At 37.0% G+C, this 22,929-nt stretch overlaps 2 protein-coding genes across 4 annotated transcripts in view; both read left to right on the top strand.

Annotated features, from left to right (window-relative positions):
* The first annotated feature begins 3,437 nt into the window (after window positions 1-3,437).
* On the top strand, window positions 3,438-6,639 carry LOC149065604 (uncharacterized). The gene is made up of 4 exons (XM_089253658.1): window positions 3,438-3,525; window positions 4,237-4,531; window positions 5,038-5,454; window positions 6,352-6,639. Exons 1-3 carry the CDS (start codon window positions 3,511-3,513, stop codon window positions 5,430-5,432), a joined length of 705 nt encoding a protein of 234 aa, XP_089109784.1. The 5' UTR covers window positions 3,438-3,510; the 3' UTR covers window positions 5,433-5,454; window positions 6,352-6,639.
* Window positions 6,640-13,285: 6,646 nt separating this feature from the next.
* Window positions 13,286-22,929, top strand: part of IntS14 (integrator complex subunit 14) — a 50,291-nt gene continuing 40,647 nt past the window's right edge. The window contains exons 1-3 of one of the 3 annotated variants that reach the window (XM_089253981.1): window positions 13,286-13,924; window positions 19,776-19,961; window positions 20,069-20,239. In XM_089253981.1, coding sequence (XP_089110107.1) covers window positions 19,800-19,961; window positions 20,069-20,239 — 333 coding nt within the window. In that variant the 5' untranslated portion in view covers window positions 13,286-13,924; window positions 19,776-19,799. The remainder of the gene's footprint in view (window positions 13,925-19,775; window positions 19,962-20,068; window positions 20,240-22,929) is intronic. The other 2 variants (XM_089253982.1, XM_089253983.1) reach the window with 2 other exon arrangements.

The raw sequence follows: 22,929 nt of genomic DNA, 5'->3' as shown, positions 1-22,929 counted from the left end.
CAAAAATTATCTTGCCACCCGGAGCAGTTGCCCTTCCCCTCCCCTAGTTCCGGCCCTGTTGGTCAGCCAGAATTGTTGGTAGTCAAGTTCTTATGTTTCACCCTCCTCAAAATTCACAGGCAAAGAAATTCCAGAACGTAACACAGTGGTCTTCAACGACTCAGACATTGCGGGCCAGAAAAAATTTCCGTGAAGCCCGATAGCCAACAAAACAAATATTCACACAGTGGCGTCTTAACGGGTGGGGACAAAACTTGGCCAAAAGGGCTCCGAGCCAAACCAGAAGGCCCTATATTATATATGAGAATTTTTTCTTACATATTCTCCTATATACAGTCGAATACCGTTTTAGCGAAAATCTCGTTTTAACGAACATTTTTCGAATCCCCAAATAAGTTTACACAGGAACAATGCTAGGTAACCTGGAATTCCTTTATAACGAAATTTTGTTATAACGAAGTGATTCCTCCGGTCTTTTGGCGTTCGTTATAACGGGATTCGACTGTATATATTAAATATGAATCTTTATTAAAAAATTCTGAAATTATTTTTTTTCATTTATTCTGTGAAATTATTTTTTCATTTATTCTGTGAAATTATTTTTTCATTTATTCTGTGAAATTATTTTTTTCATTTATTCTGAAATTATTTGGTTTTTTTTTTTAAATTCTGAAATTATTTGGTTTTTTTTTTTAAATTCTGAAATTATTTTTTTTTTTTTAAATTCTGAAATTATTTGTTTTTTTTTTAAATTCTGAAATTATTTCTTCTTTGAATATGGAAATTTTCATTAATTTTGAAATCATTTTTTCATTAATTACGGAATTATTTCTTCATTAACTCTAATTAATTATTTCTTCATTAATTACGGAATTATTTCTTCATTAACTCTAATTAATTATTTCTTCATTAATTACGGAATTATTTCTTCATTAACTCTAATTAATTATTTCTTCATTAATTCTGAAATTACTTTTCATTAAATGTGATTTTTCATTAATCCGAACATACATTTTTTTCCCATTAAATACGAATTCCTATCAAAATTCTAAGATTATTTTTTCATAAAATATTTTTCACACATTCATTCTGAAAATAATTTTTTCAATGTTTTGAAATATTTTTCATTAAGTGTGAATTTTTTTATGAACTGCGGAATACACACTTTTTTCCCACCAATGCTGAAATTGTTTCTTTCAATAATTATGAAACTATTTCTCAACAATTACGAAATTACTTCTCTCATTTGTTCTGAAAGGTTTTCTAAAAGTAATTTTGAAATTATTTCTTTCATCAATTCAGGAATTTTTTTTTTCGTTGAGGTTTTTTTTCCAGCATTACTGTAAATTCTGTTACTATATAAGCCTTTTGGTTGGCGGCCACCGCAAAAATCTTCAAGGGCCACAAGTGGCCCGCGGGGAAATGCATTGAAAACCCCTGACTTATTAACCCTGATTAACCCTGACCCAGTTTATCATACTGAATTGTGTCCAATGGTTGGCATTAATTCGTTTTTTCAGTTATTGATATAGATTTTATTTACGTTTTTAAGTTCTTGTGATTTCCTGAGGTATGCAGGGTTCATAGCTAACCGAACATATGGTATTTTACTGGCGAACCGTTGATCCTAGAGGCATACAGAAAACGTATAAAAATAAATCGTAATCCTCAGATATGTCATTCATGTTGCAAAAAGTTTTTTGTATAGTTATTGAAATAAAAATGTTAACTTTTTATACGAACACCCTGCGCTTAAAAACTCAATTACAAAGTTGTTGCCCTGTCTCTGCTGATGCCAACAAAGGAAATTCCACGTTTGTAAGTGCAATATTCACTGAAATATTTGAATTCGAAAAACGGAGGAAAGTTAGTAAGAAAACAGTTAAATACGGGTAAACCGTTTCATCCGCATTTAACGATGTTTTTTTCCCAACTATCCTCCTTTTTTCGAATTCAAATACCTCAGTGAATATTGTGCTTAGAAACGTGGATTTTTTTTTACTTCAGGGGAGACAGGGCAACAACTTTGTAATTGGGTTCTTAAACACAGGGTATTCGTATAAAAAGCTAACATTTTTATTTTAATAACTATACAACATTATCCCAACATGAATGACATACCTGAGTACTACACATTATTTGTATACTTTTTCTAATTGGACGTATGCCTCTAGGACAGAGGTCTTCAACCTTTTCCCAGTCGCGAGCACTGTCTGTATCCATCATCAAAAGAAGAGTACCCTTACGGCAGCGATTCTCAACCTTTTCTGACTCGAGGAGCCCTTTTTAGTATATTATTTATATTTCGGAAAGGCCTATGCCTCTTCTTTTTGTTTGTTCATTAAATTTACTGATTTATTTTATTATCCTCGAGTGGCCGCGGAGCCCCTTGGAAGTGCACACGGAGCCACAAGGGCTCCGCGGAGCACCGGTTGAGAACCGCTGCCTTACGGCAAGTTAAGCATACAAATGCATGAAATCAGGGTAATTTCAATCCTTGAATGAAATTTGTACCAGGTGTTTAATTCGAGTGTTGATCAAGTGCTCGCAAGCCCAAAATCTGACACAAGCATCGAGCACTTTGGGTACTTCAGAGAACACTGTGGTGCTCGCGAGCAACGGGTTGAAGATGCCTGTGCTCCAGAATCAACGGTTCACCAGTGAAATACCATACGTCCTGTTGTCTATGCACCCTGTACAAATTACAAAATCCTATTGAGATATAAAATTCCAATCATAATTGGTTACGCAAAGAACGACATATTCACGTAGCTAAACTGAAAGCTTCAATGTGAAGTTGAAAATTATTTGTTTTGATGAAATGGAAGAGAATTCTTAGAATACGAAATTTATCTTTGGCTATAAAAAAATACGGAAGATTTAGTATTCATACTAAAAGAGTATCATGATGCATCTTTAATCCACCTATTCATCATGCCTTGAATTTGAAGAGGAAGGAGGAAACATTGCAATCTGATTCGGTGGATTTGGTGAAATGTAAAAACCCCACGGAATATCTTCGCATCTTCCGCGAAACCGTGTGCATATGTTCTATTTGTATTGCAGAAATGCGGTAAATCAAGCCTGGACACCTTGATACAAAGAATAGTGTTTTCCTTACTAGACGTGTCAGTGACAAATGTCCTTCTCTGATGAACGCCCTAGGTATCCATGTAAAAATAAGCTACTAACGTGTATCGCACGTTCGTGGCTGAGCTCTCTCTAACCTACGGGACTTAAGGCCTAGAGGGTGTGATGCCCCCGCCCTCTCTAACTACGTGATCTGGTTTGCTCCAGTTACGTATGAAAATTCACCGGCAAGTCTATCACCATCATGGATAAAAAAAATGTACCCTTTCAACTCTAACTGCTCTTTCCGCGACGAATTTCGCCGACCTAGTTTATGATTTCTTATAAAAAGAGAAGTTTAAACATTGGCCGAATCATCCAACAGCAGAACTTTGGATTTTCTAGCTTTTTGTTCAAATTTCTAAGGAATAACAATCCAAGATGGCAAAGTTTTTGGTAAGTTATTTTGCAGATTTTTTGCACACAAACCGAAAATTCCCGGAACCTTAAGAGATCTTTGACTCCCGTTTCCAAAGATTTGGTCAGTCTATTCAATTGTTTCAGACCAAACTGATGGTCACTGAAATTGCATCGAAACCTTTAAACCTAGAGACTATAATGGCATATAATCGTTTTACTTTTTGCAGTGAATAGTCTTATAGTGAACATGTAGTTACACATACAACTTTGATGCTTGTCAAACGATACTTTGCAATCGTCAAACGGTTTAAATCCTTCAGTCTTCAGTTTTTAGTTTTTAATCATCAACTCATCAACTACACGTAAACAAAGCCTTAACCATTTCAGACCCTATACGCACAAACGGAGGAAGGGGATTGCTTTTTTTTTTCTCCCTATACATACTCTTTTTTTTTTTTTTTATCTTGAAAGTTCAGACCTGACGTCAATGGTTACGGGTGTTTTATCTTTTAAGTCAGGGCTGAGAACTCCCTGAGATTCAAAAATAATATCTACAGCAAGAAAAAAATAGCCCCACCCCCGTTTGTTCTCATACTACTAAAATCACACGTGCGCCTCTGGGTCTGAAAGGGTTAAGCTAAAGAGAAATTGGTAATATTAGTTAACGAGGACTTATGGATTTATACACATTCTTTTCAACGACTAATGAAAACTGAATCCATACATGATAATGAGTTTTTTTTTCAGGTATTGGCTGCAGTTGCTGTTTCTTGCTTTGTTTGTGCCCATGCGACCAACTATGGGCCAAAAGGACATGCTGAAGGTCCTGGTTATGGGTCCGCAAAAGGATCTCCACTGGCGGAAGATGAACCAATTATTCTTCATACCAACAGACCTCTTCTCATCACGAAAACAATTCAACAGATACCCCCAGGAGCGCTTAAAGCTTTCAACCACGTAGGCAAAGCTCATTCAAAGCTCCTTAAGGTTCATGAACTCCGCGACCTCGAATACGGAAAAGGAAGATTTCAGGATGCTCATGGTATGATTTTATTAACAATATTATATTAAAGCATGAAGTTAAGAGAACGGTAGATATACAAGAACGATTCCGAATCACTCGCTTCAGAAAAAATAACAGGCAGGATGAAAACTGTATAGATTATACCTCAAACCAAATTGAATATGCTTGTCACGTATTCGAAGTAAAATGCAAGTAAGACGAGTTGTATATCTTCCATACGAAATTTCCGTTTTTCACATTCACTCTTTTTTGCAGAGCAAGACCTAAAAGACCGTAAGAAGTAAATTCAATTAAATTATGCTGTATTTTTATGTGTTTTTATTCAAATATATGTGCTTGATATTTGAAAATAAAAGGGTAAAGAACCGTTTAGTTATGAGAACAAGACTGATTACGCTCAGGCTTCGTAGATCAAAAAAGTTTATTTAATGCTTAGAATACAGCTCTGTTTCATGTTAAAGGAAGTTATTCAAAAAATGAATTTCATTTATCCGCTGATAAAATCTTTTTTCTTTTCTTTTTAGGTCCTTCGGATTATAGACACGGACCAGTTTTGGATGTACCGCTCCCAGTACGTTATGCTCCATCAAAAGCATTTTTAACTCAACCCATCATCGTTGATAACGGGCACCGATATCTGCATGATCTGAGGCAAGATATCATCCACGAGGACAAACTGCTCGATGTCCATTCCTTGCCACAGCCAGTGCTTGCACCAGCTATTCTGCCTCTAGCTGCCAAACCAGCATTTTTACCTCACTTTCATGCAACTGGTCCTCTTTTGCCTCACGGTTTTAATGGGATCGGCTATGGTGCTGCTCCGATCATCCTCCAAGACAAGCGCCTCGTGAGACCAGCAGTTCATTCGGTGCCTGCTCCTCATCATGTACCTGTTAAATACATCAAACCAGGATACTAATTACCTGATATATTTCCACAAGGTAAAACGCAACTTTTTTTTAATTTTCCGAAGTTATAAATAGGCTCGTTGCAGTGTGTGCGCATGTGTGTTGAATAATTTGCATCTAGAGCGAGAGAGATGCCTTCAAATTAAATTCAGAAATATCTTAAAAGTCATATTTGAACATATAAAGAAAAGCGTGAAGGAAATTTTCATTAAAATGTAAATAAAGTGAATTTTTATTTTGGTATATTGTAAGTACTGGATATGAGATATATTATTTTCTTATTTAATTTATTTGTCTTGGTTTTTGATGTCAGCAAACATTCCAAAAGGCAACAAAAAGGTATGAATATAAATCTATACTTATAGTCATTTTATTTAAGCCCCTATCATTTATAAAAGACGGATGTTTATTAAAGAAGGTAAGTACTATAATTGCAAAAAATTCCGAAGTTGAAATGATACTTAATAATATGTGTATTTTAATTAGCAAATAATCCATTTCAAAAAACATACAATTCCTTTTTCAGAAAAGAAAAAATGTCATTACTTGATTTTGTTACCAAATTGCATTTCTTAGATGATGATTAGATTATGTAAATCGATTTTAGATCATGATATTAGCAAATCATTCTCTCTTAAAATATGAAATTATTTTATTCCTTCAATTCCTTTTTTTTCCTGTTTGTAATATTTTTCACAAATCTTGACTAAAACTTGGTAATGATCAAAATCACTCATAAGCATTTTCTGTTCAATAATCATTTCAGAGCTTTTTCATTTGTGCTTAAAAAAACAAAATCAAAAAAGACAACTTGATTGACGTGTTCAAAAAACGTTTCTTTTAGCGAAAGGAAAATGCAGTCTGACAAATTTTATTTATCCTTATTATTATATCATATGTGCTTTTAACGAAATAATCTCCTTCTTTCAGGTTTCCAGATTGGCTAAAAAGGAATACAAATACCTCAAAATACCTCTTATACTGTAGATTGATGTGGTTCAGATGCAGTTTGCGAATAATGAGCTAGTGTTGAAAGCCTAATAGGAAAGAAAGTGAAACACAAATCACTTGTTAGTGTTTTCTCCTCAAGCCTCAATTTGACATTGTATCAAATTCCAGCAATTTTCAAAAAACATATTCCTATTCTATACATACCACTGCCATATTATGAATACTGTATAAAGTATGTAAATAAAATCTATTTCTATTACAAGCCAATTAGTTTTATTTGTTTACTTCTAAAAATTTATTGCCTTCGACTTTGTATAAAGTATTCATATCATTCATCGTTTTTGGTTTTCCCTTTAAAAATTTTTTTAATTTTCATTCAGATATTTCAATTAAAATCGAATTTTTCCCCTTTCTTCAGTGGTTTATGAAAAGTAGTTCGCGGGAACCTTGGATGTCCAAAAAATGGTCACTTAGGGTTCTGTATGATGTGCTTTATAACAGGGGCAGGGACGTCTTAAGAGCGTCATGGGCCAAATGATTTTTCTGAGACCCTACCAGGAAAATTCTCGAAAATTTCAATTAGCTGTCATTTTTGTGAGGCCCTATTCGCTTGAGGCCCCCGGGCTGTGACCGGGTGGGCCCATGAATTAAGACGGCACTGAACAGGCCAATAACAAGAATATGATGTAATTTTGTTTGGCATGTGGCTAGTTTAAAATGCATTCTAATTATTTAAAAAGTCTACATAGCGTAACATTTTTTGTGTTATCTGCATAGCATGGGACATGTTGGCTACTCCTGTTTTAGAACAAAGCATAAACTAAAATCGAAATACACTGTATTGTGACTCGTACTTGGATCCTTTGGTTGTTGATTAAGGAATCCTCGTCTGAGTGCTAAACGCACACTGCTTCAGAAAATCCCATCAAAGAAATCTGACATATCCTAAAAATTTTCAGCTGATTATCCTGTCTAATCTATCATTGAAACCCCATTGTTCTTCTGGTATTAGAGGAATGTGCATCCAAAAATAGTTTAGTTCAAATTGAAATGCCTGTTTTTGTTAGGGGGATGGTTCTTTTGCTGTGGGAGGTTTACAATAGGCTTGGGGTCAGGATTTTTTCTCCCAGACCACGTAGATGGGCATGCGGACTACTTATTGTTAATAATAACAGTATGGATGGGGAATCGCCCACCTCTGATTTAGATGCCTTCTCGATTGACACTAACTCACAAGGCAAATTAAAATGTGTGCTAATGAATGCCAGGAGCTTGGGTAATAAGAAAGATTTTTCAGAAACTATGATAGCAGTGGAGGGCCTGGATCTTATAGCCATTACAGTATCTTGGGTAAACAATGGGGATGAATCTTTCTTACATATCTAAGGATACGATACTTTTTTAAGAAATAGATCGGATAGGAAAGGGATGGGGTCTCGATATAGGTTAAATCTTGTTTGAAGTATAAAGAATATAACGTGCAGAAAAGTGATATTGAAACTATATGGGTTGAGCTAGAAAACAAAAGCCGTCATAAACTTATTGTTAGGGTTTGTTACAATCCACCGAAAAGGGATCCAAACTACATCACAAAACTTCATGATGAAATTTCCTACATGTGTAAGCGTAAGAGGGTTTGTAATACTAGGGGATTTCAATTACCCGGGAATAGATTGGGAGAATCTTTCAGCTAGAGATCAATATGAAAGAGAATTTGTATCAGTATGTATCAGAAGCCACTAGGGGTACTATTATTTTGGATTCAGTTCTCACTAGTTCCGAGGATCTTGTTGAACATGTTTCGGTGGGGGACGAGTTTTCTTCCAGTGATCATCGTGTCGTTAATTTTTTCTGTAGCTTTTCTTCGAGTAAGGTTGAGAACAAAAAGCAGGTTCTTTGTTTTCAGAGAACTGACTTTGATGTTTTGAGAAAATGGTTAGCGGCAGTGTTCAAAGACCAGTTGGAATCAGTCGAAGTGGGAACTCAATGGGAAGAATTTAGTACAAACCTGTTCTCAGTTTTGCTCGACATCATATCCTTTGTTGGAAAAAAGCGTGTTTGTACATCGCGCCCTCTATGGTTCACGGATATCGAGCGTAACCTTTATCTGGAAACGAAAACAGAGAGTATAAAAGTGGACCAGGTGACCTGTCATTGTTTATTGGTAAAAGAAGGGTGTTGAAGAAAGTGATAAGGGATAGTAAAAAGGAAGTTGAATCTAGGTTGGCAGATAACATTGGCTCTGATCCAAAATCATTTTTCAGGTATGACAATAATGGGTGTAAGGGGACAGCTGCCCCCCCCTCTCGATAGGACGGTCTAGGGTAGAGAGCAATGAAGGCATGTGTAGTGCTTTCAATGACTTTTCCCGTCGGTTTTTAATAGAGAAAATGCTATTCAATGTACGAGTGTTGCGTGGGATGATAAAATCCTCAACGATATTCAAGTGGAAGACGTGGACGTCCTAAATCTTCTAAAAAATGTATGTGCAAGCAAAGCACCAAGACCAGATGATATCTATCCCAGGGACCTTAGGGAATGTGCTAATGAATTGTAGGGGCCAGTCGCAGATTTACAGGAGTAGTGTTGCTGAGGATATCATTCCAAGGGATTGTAAGCTTGCTAATGTCGGTCTGATATTTAAAAAGGGTAGTATAGAAGCTCCGTTCAATTATTGTCCAGTAAGTTTGACGAGCTCCCTCTCGAAAATTTTGGACATTATTATCCAAAGGCAATTCATCAAGTGGATAGAGGAGAATAATGTATTGTCGGTTAATCAACATGTAGGTTCAGGAAGGGGATTTCATTTTTAACTAACTTCCTTTGCCTCTATGATCACGTGACTAAAGCTTTCGGTAAGGGCAAAAATGTAGATATTGTTCGCCTTGATTTCTAGAAAACATTCGGGTCCAACATGGTAAACTCTTGAAGTGTTTAAACGAGATTGGGATTGGGGCAGAATCGTTGTTAAGAGATAGGTCACAACGAGTTATGGTGAACGGGGAATTCTCTAATTGAACAGGCGTCACAAGTGGAGTCCATCAAAGACGTGTCCTTGGCTCCATACTTTTTTTACTTTTTATCGATAAACTCGATCAGGGTATCGATGGGATTGCTAGCAAATTCGCAGATGACGTGAAGCTAATGGGGGTAGTCGGGAATCAAAGCGATATGGAGTTGCTCCAGACGAACTCAAACAGGATTGCAGCATGGGCCAATGAATGAAGCATGACGTTTAGCGTTGACAAGTGCATGGTCGCTCATTTTAGTTCGAACAACCCACGGTTCTCTGGCAAGTTGAATGGTGTCACTATCCCGGATGCGACTAGGGTCACCGATTTGGGAATTCTCATTGACAAGCAGCTTAGGTTTTCTGAACATTTTTAGCGGTGGTCAAGAAAGTGAATAGAATGCTTGGTTTCATTTTCAAAAAGATTTCTTCACGTTCTCATAAAGTCATTCTTCCGCTTTTCCGAGGCTTAATTCGTCCTGGACTGGAGTATATAATTTTGGAGACCATACCTACAGAGGGCATAGACTTGGTTGAAGGGGTGCTGAGAAAAGAGGTCCAGAGAGGTGGATGAACGCAGGTGTCTGGGAGATATGATTGAAATGTTCAAAATTTTCAACGGGATACATAGGATGGACCATGAATTATTATTACGCCATCAATCGACTGCTTTTACAAGGGGACACCAGTATCGACTGGTAAGGTAAAATGCGAGGTTATGGTGTCTCAGGGAATTTTTCTCTAATAGGGTTGTTAATAAATCGAAAATCTTACCCCTGGAGATAGTAAATTATAACACAATTGACACGTTTAAAAAGAAATACGATAAACATGTTGGGGTAAATTGAGAAGCTATCCATAGTTAGAATTAGACAACCAAGTATTCTTTATGAGCATTGTATAATATTTTATCATGTATATATATTGTTTTTCATTGCATTTTTAATTGGGTTGCTGTATTTTTGAAATATATGACATCCATATCTGCTATGGACATCTTTTTCTCAGCCACCTCGTTGGGCATTTTGTCTGTTGTGGCGTTGTATTTGTATTTGTATAATTTGAAAAAGATTGAACTTAAGATTTTTTTTTAAACTCGAGAGCGTAGTTGCCTCTTTAATCTCAATGGGAAGGGTATTATAAAATTTCGGAATGAGGAAATTGTGAAATGTTTTTGAGTTAAGCACTAAAGGTAGTGAATAAGTGGAATTAAGGCGAGCAGATGTGCGGGATGAGTTTGAGGGTAAAGTGAATTGATTCTTCTTGATTATCATTACTAATCTATAAAAATATAAATAACGTAGAGGTAGGATCTGGAGATGATGGAAGAGTTCGTTTGATGGAGTGTTATAATCAGATATCAATCCTGATAAATTTTTTTTTTGTAGGGACAAAATATGTTCAATTGTACATATTATTTGAGCGAAGCTCGACGAATTTCTAACTACATTATTATTTGATTTAGTGAGTGGAGAGAGAATCGGAACAAGGAATCCAGCTAGCTTGTATGAAGCTGTACCAATGTTAGAGACTACGGGACGGAGGGATAGTGTTGGTTTGTGCACTTTGGGTAAGCCGTAGAGACGTGACGAAATGGCATTTGATGAAATTACGCTCTTATTTTGCATGCTCGGGAAAAGAGACACTCGTTTTTACCACTTCTTTCAATTTTCTCGAGTGGGAATCGAATGGATCTTTCTTTAATTCTTTATAAAGACCAATCTAAATATGTGATGTCATTAACTCCGAGTATTGCTCTTTGCGCATTATCACGTTAGAGAGGACACCGCATGTAAACAAAGGCCTTAGTCGCAGTAACCGTATTATACTTCGTTGCCTCATACAAGATCTCAGGAGTACACTAGCCTTCGTCGAGGAACGCTTGTATTTGTCTCATTTAGAATCAGCTCAACGCGAGGGCTTTCACCGTGCTTCACCATTCTGCCCTAGCTTAGAGCAAAATTCATACTGGCTTACTGTGAAAGAGTCCAAACGTCATCCGGACACCCTCAACAAGAAATTTTCTAAATTAAAATCTAATAGTGTTTCCTTGCCTGCACCCCCATCAGTTAATAAAGCTAAAGTAGTTAATTTAACTGGCAACCAATTGACAAGAATGAAAACTAAAGCATTAGTGGAATTAATTTCTGCGACAAACCTAAATCCAACCCATTTGATTGCTCCTATGGAGAAGTAGTTTCACGCTTTAAGATTCTACCTGAATAAAAAGACACCCTGAGACATCTCACATCCAACATTTTGGAGGATAATGAGCTAAAGAACAAAAAAAAGTTCTCAGTAGGCTATTCACCGGACGAACGTTGAAGCATCAAACAACTACTGAACCAGACATGCACCTCGTCCATATCCCTCTGTGGAACATCTAACGAATTGGTACATGTTGGAATGTGTGTGTAGTGAACCTGACGTGAAGTTTGTTTCTGTGTAATGCTTATTATGTGTAGTGCTCTGTCATCTGCCATCATTTTTTTTTCTAACTATGGGTGAAGTGTGATGATTGAATAATTGTATTGTTGTAGGCCTGTTGCTCTCTCCGTGGCAAGACATTTTAACAGGGAGATCGGCTCGCATTCGTGCCTCGAAGTTGGAAACCACAGAAAACCAACTTCAGCCGACCACCACTATGGCGACGGTGGGGTTCGAACCCGAGTCTTCGCGAGCATCAAACAACTACAAAATGACAATAATATCATAATTTCTAGAGCAGATAAAGGGGGACAAATTATGATAATGCCCAAAGAGCAATATTCGGAGTTAATGACATCACATATTTCGAGTGGTCCTTATAAGGAATTAAAGAAAGATCCATCCGATTCCCACTTGAGAAAATTGAAAGAAGTGGTAAAAACGAGTGTCTCTCTTCCCGAGCAACATACCTGGTAGTATCAGTTGCCCCCCCCCCCCAAAATGTGAGAAAATGACCGGAAAAGATGGTCAAATCTATTAGTCTATCACTTTGGTCCCCCCCTCCGAAATGAAAGTGGTCCCCCTCCCGAACGAAATTTCTGGCTACTGACCTGGGTCAGCGTGACTAGTGGTTAAATATTTTTCCTCTAAAGACAACACCCATTGGTGTCGAAATGCATTAGGATTTTCGTGTATTTGCCTTATTTGTTGGTGTCTTCTTAATAACGAAACATATTTGACCCTAATCGCAGGGGCAACAAAATTTCTGCTTTTCCCGAGGGCCACATATCAAAGTTAGGCCCTAGAGAAGACCTCAGAGCATCACTTTTCCGGGAGTAGCATGATGCTGTGTATACGGTCCTATCTGTAGTTAAGTATAATACAATTCCAGAGCATGAAATACTCATTCGAAGAAGAAACCACAATACTATATTATCCATTCTTGTACACACATATAGTGCTTTGAGGAAACCGTTTTTTCTCCAGCTAAATTGCATCAGGTACGAAAAATTTTCAAATGAGATCTTGTTTTAATATAGTCTAAATATCTGCAGCATCATTTGGCATTTGAAATTCAAGAGAGGCCTCCGAAGTTCGGAAAATTCTCATAGAAAAGCATTAGGCACTTGCAATGTTTATGCCGGAGGAGTGTAGGAGTAGAACTTTTGCGCCGTGTGCAGCGTGAAAATGCTGATTGGTTAAAAACCGGAAATTCAGGTTTTTTTTTTACCAATCAGCGATTTCACGCTGTTCACGCTGTAGAAACCTGCTCCTAGGAAAACCCGGCTTAAATGCCAGGAAATTATTTGATCTCTGCCGCGTATCCATCTCTCCACTAGATAATACAGAAAAAGGATGTTGTAATCCGCATTCATTCATTGCTCCATGAAATAATACCTCCATGGTTGACTGTATATTCAATTAATGCTAACCGTGTTAACCGCGATATACTTTTGTATTCTTGTAGATGGCAACACATCGTTTATTTACATTCTTTGTTTGTGTTTCCATCAAATCGAACGTGGTGTTTTTCCTCTCTAATATAAATCTCAACTTGATTCTCTGCGTTTTCTAGAATTCAATATATATAGTCGAATCCCGTTATAACAAACTCCAAGAAACCAGAGAAATCACTTCGTTATAAAGGAATTCCAGGTTTTAGCGATGCTCCTATGTAAATTTATCTAGGAGACCAGAAAAGTGTTCGCTAAAACGAGATTTTTTTGTTATAACGGTGTTTGTTAAAACGGGATTCGACTATATTTCAATATACCTGCACAACCACGATACGATATATACGTTCATTAGTTTTATGTTGAAGAATATTTGCCGTGTATGCACGGTGAGTGCCTGTAGATGCGAATCTACCTTTATACTCCTAAGGACGATAAACAAATGGGATTTGTTTTTACTAAAATTTCGGACTGCCAAAGATGCGAAAAGAACAGGAAAGTCCTCTGATAATATGGTCGTCGTGAATTGTGACGAACATTTTTTACAACCATCTGGCAACACTGTTCACTTCTGTGTAAACAGTTTAATGGCGGGAGCCATGGTCTGTTGATCCTACACGAAAGCCGCAAAGGGAGATAAATATTTAACGATACTTGAGTTGTGCGTTGAATTTATTTTTATATTTTTATTGCAATTTGTACTTTAAATGTCTTAAATCATTTTTAATTTCACTGATAACCATGTCATTAGGAATTTGCAAAGTTATGTGCAGTAGTCATGGCCCCCACATCCTGTAGCAGAACCCCCTGTTCAAACTTTACATGGGCCCCTTCTATAGTTAATTTTTAGCGTGAAAAATAAAAAATGAAAATTGTCCCAGGTCTAGAGCCCTGTCAGCCCCCCCCCCACATGTGGGGGCCATGAGTAAAGTGGATAATCAGAGGTGGATGGGACCGAGGTGGCCTCGGATTACATTTTCTACATGGAAATTTTTTCTTTCATAGAAATATCTGTTCCCAATCCATTGGTGTAGAAAATTGAAATCTGAAAGAATAAATTTGCTACCAAGCTCAGTTTTTTAGATATTCAGTGATGTATGTATGATTTATACAAATACGAAACCACAACAGGCAAAATGCCTAAGGTAGTGGCTGAGAAAAAGATGCCCATAACATATATGGATGTCATTATATTTAAAAACTACAGCAATCCAATTACAAATGCAATCATAAAAACTATATAGATAAAATATGCAATGCCCATGAAAAATATTTATGGTTGTCTTATTTTCAAAGTATGGATAGCTTCTCGATTTACCCCAACATGTGTTGTATTTCTTTTCAAACGTGTCGATTGTGTTAGAATTTGCTATCCCTGGGAAGGGGGTGGTAAGGTATTACATTTATTAACAACCCTATTAGATAAAAATTCCCTGAGACACCATAACCTAGAATTTTTCCTTACTAATGGGTACTGGTGTCCCCTTGTAAAAGCAGTCGATTGATGGCGTAATAATAATTCATGGTCCATTCTATCTATCCCGTTGAAAATTTTGAACATTTCTATCATATCTCCACGACACCTGCGTTCATCCACCTCTTTGGACCTCTCTTCTCTGCACCCCCTTCAATCAAGTCTATGCCCTCTGTAGGTATGTTCTCCAAAATCTTATAACATAGATTCCTACTCCAGTCCAGTCCAGAACAAACTAAGCCTCGGAAAAGCGGAAGAATGACTTTAGGAGAGAATGCGAAGAGACTTTTTTTTGAAAATGAAACCAAGCATTCTATTCACTTTTTGACCACTGCTGAACAATGTTCAGAAAACCTAAGCCACTCGTCAATGAGAATTCCCAAATCTGTGACCCTATTTGCGTTCGGGATAGGGACACCATTCAACTTTGCCAGAGAACTGTGGGTTCGAACCAAAATGAGCGACCATGCACTTGTCAACGCTAAACATCATGCTCCATTCATTTGCTAATGTAATTGTATGATGAGCCCAAATAATATGGAAAACAATGGTTTTCTGTATAGTAGCAAAATATGGTACCTAAGGTCACCTTACAAATTTTACTCACACTTAGTTGATCCTTTGACACATCTGCCTGCGCCCGCAAAATACATGGTCAAAAATAAAATTTGATTCATTTCTTTGGCTTTATCCTACCTCATGGGAACTTTGGCACCTTTGTGTCCTATTTTCCACCAAGTAATTTTGAGACAAAAAATAGATTATTTCAATGCATTCTACCATCTTTTTTTAAACACTATGTTTATTTACTCCTGAAAAGTAACGAAACATGAACAGTTCTATACCCTAGTTTTAGAAGAAAAAATTGATAATTTTATTTTCTTAAAAATAGTCGTTAAACGCTCCAGCAAAGTCTGTACTTCCACATTGTATGCTCTTGATTGAAGAACTGCTAGATTTGGAGAAATTGTTCTGTTATTTATAGGAATTATTGGGACATTTCCCATAATTGACTCTGTACCCTGTGCTGTTATATATGCATGTGATTCGTGATAAGAGTCCTAGAGGTCCTGATCAGAGTGCATGATAAGGTTAAGCCTTCTGAAGAGTGTTGACTGTGTTTGGGATATGATCGGTGTTCAAAGTTTTCAACGGAATGGATAGGATGGATTATAATTATATTTTATATTAGTAATGAAGATATTTAACTGATATACAGTAAGACCTCTTTTCCAGACACCATCAGGACAAAAAAATTCAACCGTTGATAAGGGGTTAGGAATGCATATTTTTATTTTACAAAGGGAAATTATTTAGTCTTAAAATAGTGGTTTTACTGTATAAGTTAGTGTTTTTCAATACAGGCCGTGACATCAATCGTACTGAAAGGCCATGAGAATATATTCATTACCTTTTCATTTCTCAAAGGCTTTTCCATGAATAATTAATTGGTTTATTTCACCATTATGGGTCATATTCAAGTTTTTCAATCTAAAAATCATACAAGGGGAAAGATTAAAAATCTTTCTGTAGTTCCAGAACAAAGGCTTCTAGCCGCAACATTAAATTATAGGCATTTGGAGGACCCCTCTTTCCCTATCATACTGAAAATCATTCATTTTGTTGCGAAGCCCCCAAGGAAGGAAAACATGAGTCTCTGCCCCCCCCCCCCATCAAAACTAGTATTTTTTTTCCTTTTCACAATTTTGAGTATCCGTTGTTATGAAACCCGAACAATACAGCGGGAAAAAAATTGTCTTTCCATACTCTCTGTTCCTCTTTCTGTCCATATCCTACTGCTTCAGGACTCGCTGTTGACAACCAGATGACCTTGTTTGTGTGTTCACTGTTTGCCATTATCGGCACCACAGAAAATGTCCTGAAGACAATAATGCCATGAGAAAACTAGTTCTCTGTAGAATTCCTTTGAGTCTAGAAAAACATCTGTGCTTCTTGCCAGTGACCAAGCTGTACAACTTCAAAGGGGAATAATTGTTAGTGATTGGGAATTTCCGGGCAATAAGAAAACCACCTTCGACCATTGGACCCGCTATTTATGATGTGTGGTAAAAAACTCTAGTAGTCCTATTATAACGATTGAGTATGTATTCACCTATTCTCTCCGAAATGAAGGAAGTATTTTACATATAAGTGGCAAATGTCAGTGACTAATCAGTGAAGCACCAGCTGTATACAGATAACTCTGCTCTGAGGCAAGACATCCGGAGAAGCATAATGAAGAAAGAAAAAGATGCCCAAAACAAATATGGAGTTCATACATTTCAAAAATACAGCAATCTAATTAAAAACACAATCACAAATTATAAGCAATTTACATATGATAAAATATTATACAATGCCCCCCCCCCCATAAAAAATATTATGGTTGTCTTATTCTAAGTATGGATAGCTTCTAGATTTACCCACAACATGTTTATCGTATTTCTTTTTAAACGTGTCAATTGTGTTACAATTTACTACCTCCTGGGGTAACCTATTCCATTTATTAACACCCCTATTAGAGAAAAACTCCCTGCTACACCATAACCTCGCATTGTACCTTACCAGTCGATACTGGTGTCCCCTTGTAAAAGCAATCAACTTGCAGTGTACTGAATGAATGCCAGGGGCTCTGCCACCGGACTTATCCCGTTGCCGAGATCTCTTCCAGCCCAGCTTCGTGGCAGAATCTGGGACAAAGTGAGTGCACCTAACAGTCTGAGTGTGTAGCTAGTGTTGTGTTTGATATTTCAGTGCTGCCATCTATACTTCAAATTGTGAGTAAAGTGTAATGATTGAATGTTTGTAATGTAGGTTGCAACTGTTGCTCTCTGTGGCGAGACTTTTTAACGGGGAGATCGGCTCACATTCACGCCTTGAAATTGGAAACCACAGAAAACCAACTTCAGCTGACTACCACTGTGGTGCCACTGGCAGTGTACTAAAAGTTCATGGTCCATCCTATCCATCCCGTTGAAAATTTTGAACACTTCGATCATATCTCCTCGACACCTGTGTTTATCCAATGTAAACATATTCAAAAAATGAAGTGTCTCTTCATAACTCAATCCCCATGTGCCAATAAGGACACGCGTAGCTCTTCTCTGCACCCCTTCAACCAAGTCTATGTCCCTCTGTAGGTATGGTCTCCAAAACCTTACAGCATACTCTAGTCCCGGACGAACTAAGCCTCGAAAAAGCGGAAGAGTGACTTTAGGAGAACGCGAAGAGACCTTTTTGAAATGAGACCAAGCATTCTAATAGCTTTTCTGACCACTGCTGAACAATGTTCAGAAAACCTAAGCCACTTGTCAACGAGAATTTTCAAATCTGTGACCCTACTTGCGTTCGGGATAGGGACCATTCAACTCGTAAGAGAACCGTGGATTGTTCAAACCAAAATGAGCGACCATGCACTTATCAACGCTAAATGTCATGCTCCATTTATGTGCCCATGCTGCAATCCTGTTTAAGTTCGTCTGGAGCAACTCCACTTCGCTTTGATTCCGACTACCTACGCAAGGGGAGCCACATGAATGAAAAATGTGGCCATGATTAATTTCCTACCCCTCCCCCTCCGTTTTCCTGTTAAAAGATATAATATGTGTATGCTTTTATTTTTTTTATAAAAGCATACAAGTGATACCTCAGTTCTCGTTGATAATCCGGCCAAAAGCAATCGCCAAAATTTTAAATGTATGAAAACAAACATAATTATTTCCATATAAATCGAAGTAAATCTAATTAATTCGTTTCAGACGATCCAAAACTAAACAAAAAATACATTTTATAGAGAATAAATATAGTGTGATACTAAAAACAATAAAAATTTTCATATAAAATTAACATAAAAGACGGATGTAAAGAATAAGTGAACATTTAACATGGAATTTACATTTTTAGATCTTTTTGAAGACTTCTAGGTGTATGGAAGATGACGAGAAGGGGGAAAGAGAGGTGCAGATATTATTGTTTGGAAGGGAGAATCCCCCTCCATAAGGACCTTAGGTGTCAAGGCACTATCTAGGGTCACTTCCTAGGGCACTATCTGAGTTCACTTGAATTCGAACACAAATTTTTAAGCCCCAGACTTTTTCAAACTTGCACCTGTGCTATGCCTAGTAACACTTTGTATGCCAGTGATCTTCTGGCCTTAAAATCAGTAAGTACACTAGCACTCGTCTGAGGCATTTTCTTAATGAGATCGGCAAACAGTCTGGGCTTTTCACAGATGATGGCCTCTGAAACAAAATCGTTAGCTAACAGTTTTTGATTGATCCAACTTAATAACTGTTCTGCATCTTCAATTGCTTGCAATCTTTGTTTTATTAGCACATTCACACCTTTCATTAGCCTCCTTTATTGCTTCCTTTTTTGCCACAATGGAATTTATCATGGATGGCGACATCCCATACATGCGGCCGATTACAGCAATCATAATGCCACTCTCGTATTTTTGAATGATTTCCTTCTTCAACTCGATCATGTTCTTGGCCTTCTTTGAAGGGCTGCTGACTCTGGAAACTTTCTTTGCTCCCATGGAATTGTTTGGCTATAGACGCGCAAAGTGATGTTCACACAACTCGAAACAACTCTACATCAAGCAGGAGAACGAAAATTAGTAGTGAGGCCAAGTGGGCACATCAATGAAATCTGAGGCAATCAACAGAAACCAAGAAAAATTTTTTGCGGGAAAAAATAGATGAAAACCGACAATAACCGAAGTCAATGAAAACTGAGGTATTATTGTAGTTGTGTTTTATCCCATTATATGATCCCATTGTGTTAATTCTAAACTTTTTTGTATTGCAGTATTTTGAGATAACAATTATATCATAGCATTTTAAGATGATTAGTAGGGCTCAAAATTTTATGAAAAATGAAACGTCGTTGATGATTGGTTAAAAGATTATAAATTCAGGTTTTTTAACCTATCAGCAATGACATTTCATCTTTAGGTCATAAAAATCCAAGCCCTAATGATTACTATATCAGTGTATCAATGATTTTTTATACAATAATATATTTATCCACCTAGAGCCTTTAAATCAGCAGCACCAGAATGCCTACTGTCATATTACTAGATGTATCTTTATCAATGTGCCAACCAAGACAAATGACTGAAAGTGGAGAAACGTATGAGGTACGAACTTTGGCAAGCCATGGATTGACAACTTTGATAGACTACATGGCTGTTCATTGCAAACTTGAGTTTGTGTCACTGGTAATTATTTTCGATTTATAGTACACTCATAGATGAATAGATACATAATTGTTCAGAAATTATTTTTTGATAATTTTTTATACCTATTTTTTTTTTCATTTTTGTAGATAGTTTTTTCCTCATTGTGGGAAGTGATAGTGCAGTTTACCAGAGATTTTGAAAGTGTGAAATCAGCTTTGTTGCACCTTGAGATCTATGATAGAACATCAATAATAAAAGCTTTAGATGGTGCTTCAACAGTGGTGATGGAAGAATGGGGTGCTGGAGTTCCAACACAGGTTTGTAAAATAAAATTTTACACTGGACTTGACAAATCAGAACAAAATTTAGTCACCCAGCCAAAGGAGACCCCGGTTTTGGGAGACATAATTTTCCCAAGAAAAACATCCTTAGTAATTTTTTCCCTCAGTGTAACACCAACAAGTGCAGATCCAGAGGGGGCAATCACGCCTCTCAAGAGCTGAATAATATAGGAAAAATTTGTCCTGTAAAATATGGGATGATCCAGTGCATCTACACAATAAGTCACTTTTCCAAAACATCGCCCTGGATCCACCTGCCTCGGTTTCATTAGTCAGCTGGAGATGCCTGCCTCTGCTCCATTCACAGCTGAAAATGTCTGCCTTTGCTCAGACATGGATCTAGAGGTTGAGGGAAGAACAATCACCCCTTCCCAAGAGCCAAATCATAAGAAAATTTGTCCTGTAAAATACAGGACGATCCAACAAACTTATACAATTTGCCCTTCCCAACACATTGGCCTGGATCCATACCTAGTCCCCCCCCCTGCCTCTGGTTAAAATTGCTGAAAAATTTAGGGAAAACAGTTCAACTTAAAAATGTGAGATTAATATTTGTATTTATACTCAAAATTATCATAACATATAAAAACACTGTTTATTGACGATTTTAATGAACATTATAAATTTAAATAAACATCATTGACAAAAAACAACAAATGTATAAAAAAAAATTTCAGAACTAAAAATACAGAAATGTCCCCCACATGTAATACGGGACGCAAGTGGTATGTCGAATTGTTTCAGACATTTTATTGGTCCTTGGGTTCGGAAAAGTTAAGAAACTCTGATCTAGATAGTTGAATAATAATAGAAATCAATATTACATATATGACGTAGAAGAATTTTTTATACACCTATCTATTATGAAAAGAGTACAGCTGATGGTTTATATCAATGCACAAGCAGTTGAAATTTTAGAAGGTCAAGAATCATGTTGAGTTGAAAACTCTCCTCAACTTCACATCTTAGTGCAGTTGAGGAGAAACTTTCTCCCATTGAGGAACTTCAAAACCAAGTCTATGACCGCTCCTCAAATCTCTCTGAACTCCCATCTTCCCTTACCAATAAAGATATCGATCTTGAGGACCGTTTCCGCCGGGACAACTTGATTTTCCGAAACATTCCTGAAGAATCTGACTATGAATCCCCCTCCACCCTTGAATCCAAAATTATTCAATGCTATTCCGATCACCTAGACATAAATATTTTACCAAGTGAGATTGACTGCTTTCACAGAATAGGTTCCAAAAGGACCCACGGATGCAGACTATCCATTATAAAATTCAACAAATTTAAACGCAAAAGTGCGATCTTAAAAAATGCCTTCACACTCAAAAACAGCAACATACCTATCTCAGAAGATTTCTCCTTCAATACACGCAAACTTTGTGGTCAAATTTGGAGAGCCAGTCAAAAATTCTGTGATGAAGGCATTAAAGTCAAACTTATTCGCAATTTTGCACTCATCAATAACACCAAATATGTCTGGGATCCCAACATTAATGACATTCGCCTCATCTTCCCTGTTCACGCTTCTTCGAACCCTTCCTTCCCTCTCTCTCCTCCCATATCTCTCCGGTGCCCCCTTTAGGCTACTCCCCTCGAGCAACCCCCCATCCACACCACCTCCAAATTAAAAAATACCTTTCAATTGGGAACCATTAGCACTTGAAGCCTGAAAAATAAAATAGATTTTTGAATCATTCCTACTCATCCACAATCCCCATTTTCTGGGAGTTACAGAATCATGGTTAAATAATTCAATCTCTAATTCTGAAATTTTACCACCTGCATACAATGCTTTTCAAAAAGACAAACTCTCTGGGGGGGGGGGGTCCTACTCATTTTCAAAAATTCTATCCCTTTCACGGAAATTCTATTCGGAGATTCTGACCTCGAAATTGTTAGAGCTGAATGGCTTCAACCCAATCAGTTGCCATCTTTTCAGTCTATTTCCCTCCCTCTCCTGATTTCCACCTTTTTGAACAACTAGAAGTTATCCTTGAAAAGTTCTCCAATACACATTCTATTATCTCCGGAGACTGGAATCTACCTGGTATTGACTGGAAAAATATGGAATCCCTGTCCGGCAATCGCAGAATTAATAACAAAGTTTTAAATATCTTCTTTAAATTTAACTTGGTCTAATCTATTTTAGAACCCACAAGAACCACCTTTTACTCCAGCTCTACCTTAGATCTTATCACTACCTCCAACAGAATTTCAATCATTTCTACTTCCGTCTTTGAAGGTTGCTCAGACCATAAAATCCCAGTCATTAACTTTTCACTCCTCCACTCTATCCCATCCTACAAACTCGCCCCTAAACGTAATTTTAACAAGGCAAATTATCCACTTATGAAAAATATTCTTCGCTCTCACTTCAATGATTTTCTATCCATATCCTCTGGACTTCTTTTAAATGTATTATAGACAAATGCCTAGCTACAGTTTCAATTAAAAAAATTTCTTCTAAGTATTTTTCTAATTCGTGGATCACCAGAGACAATATTCATCTAAAGAGAAAAATCCGCCGTATCGCATTCAAATACAAAACCAGAAAATCCAATTCACTCAAATCCATAATTTCAGCCTCCACCCGAAACCTCATTTCCGCCCAAAAGTCCAGATACCTCTCTCATTCTCTACCCCATTACTTAAAAACT

This window comes from Pholcus phalangioides, unplaced genomic scaffold, assembly GCF_987345545.1.
Source record: "Pholcus phalangioides strain wild (caught in Gottingen) unplaced genomic scaffold, Ppha-v1.0 ptg000039l_1, whole genome shotgun sequence".
Lineage (NCBI taxonomy): Eukaryota > Metazoa > Arthropoda > Arachnida > Araneae > Pholcidae > Pholcus > Pholcus phalangioides.
The sequence above is the reverse complement of the archived record's forward strand: the minus strand, read 5'-3'. Positions and strand labels throughout refer to the sequence as shown.

Excerpts from the sequence above, each read along its gene's own strand:
- LOC149065604 (XM_089253658.1), top strand. Across the intron at positions 4,532-5,037 it reads AAGATTTCAGGATGCTCATG|GTCCTTCGGATTATAGACAC; the intron begins GTATGATTTTAT and ends TTTTCTTTTTAG.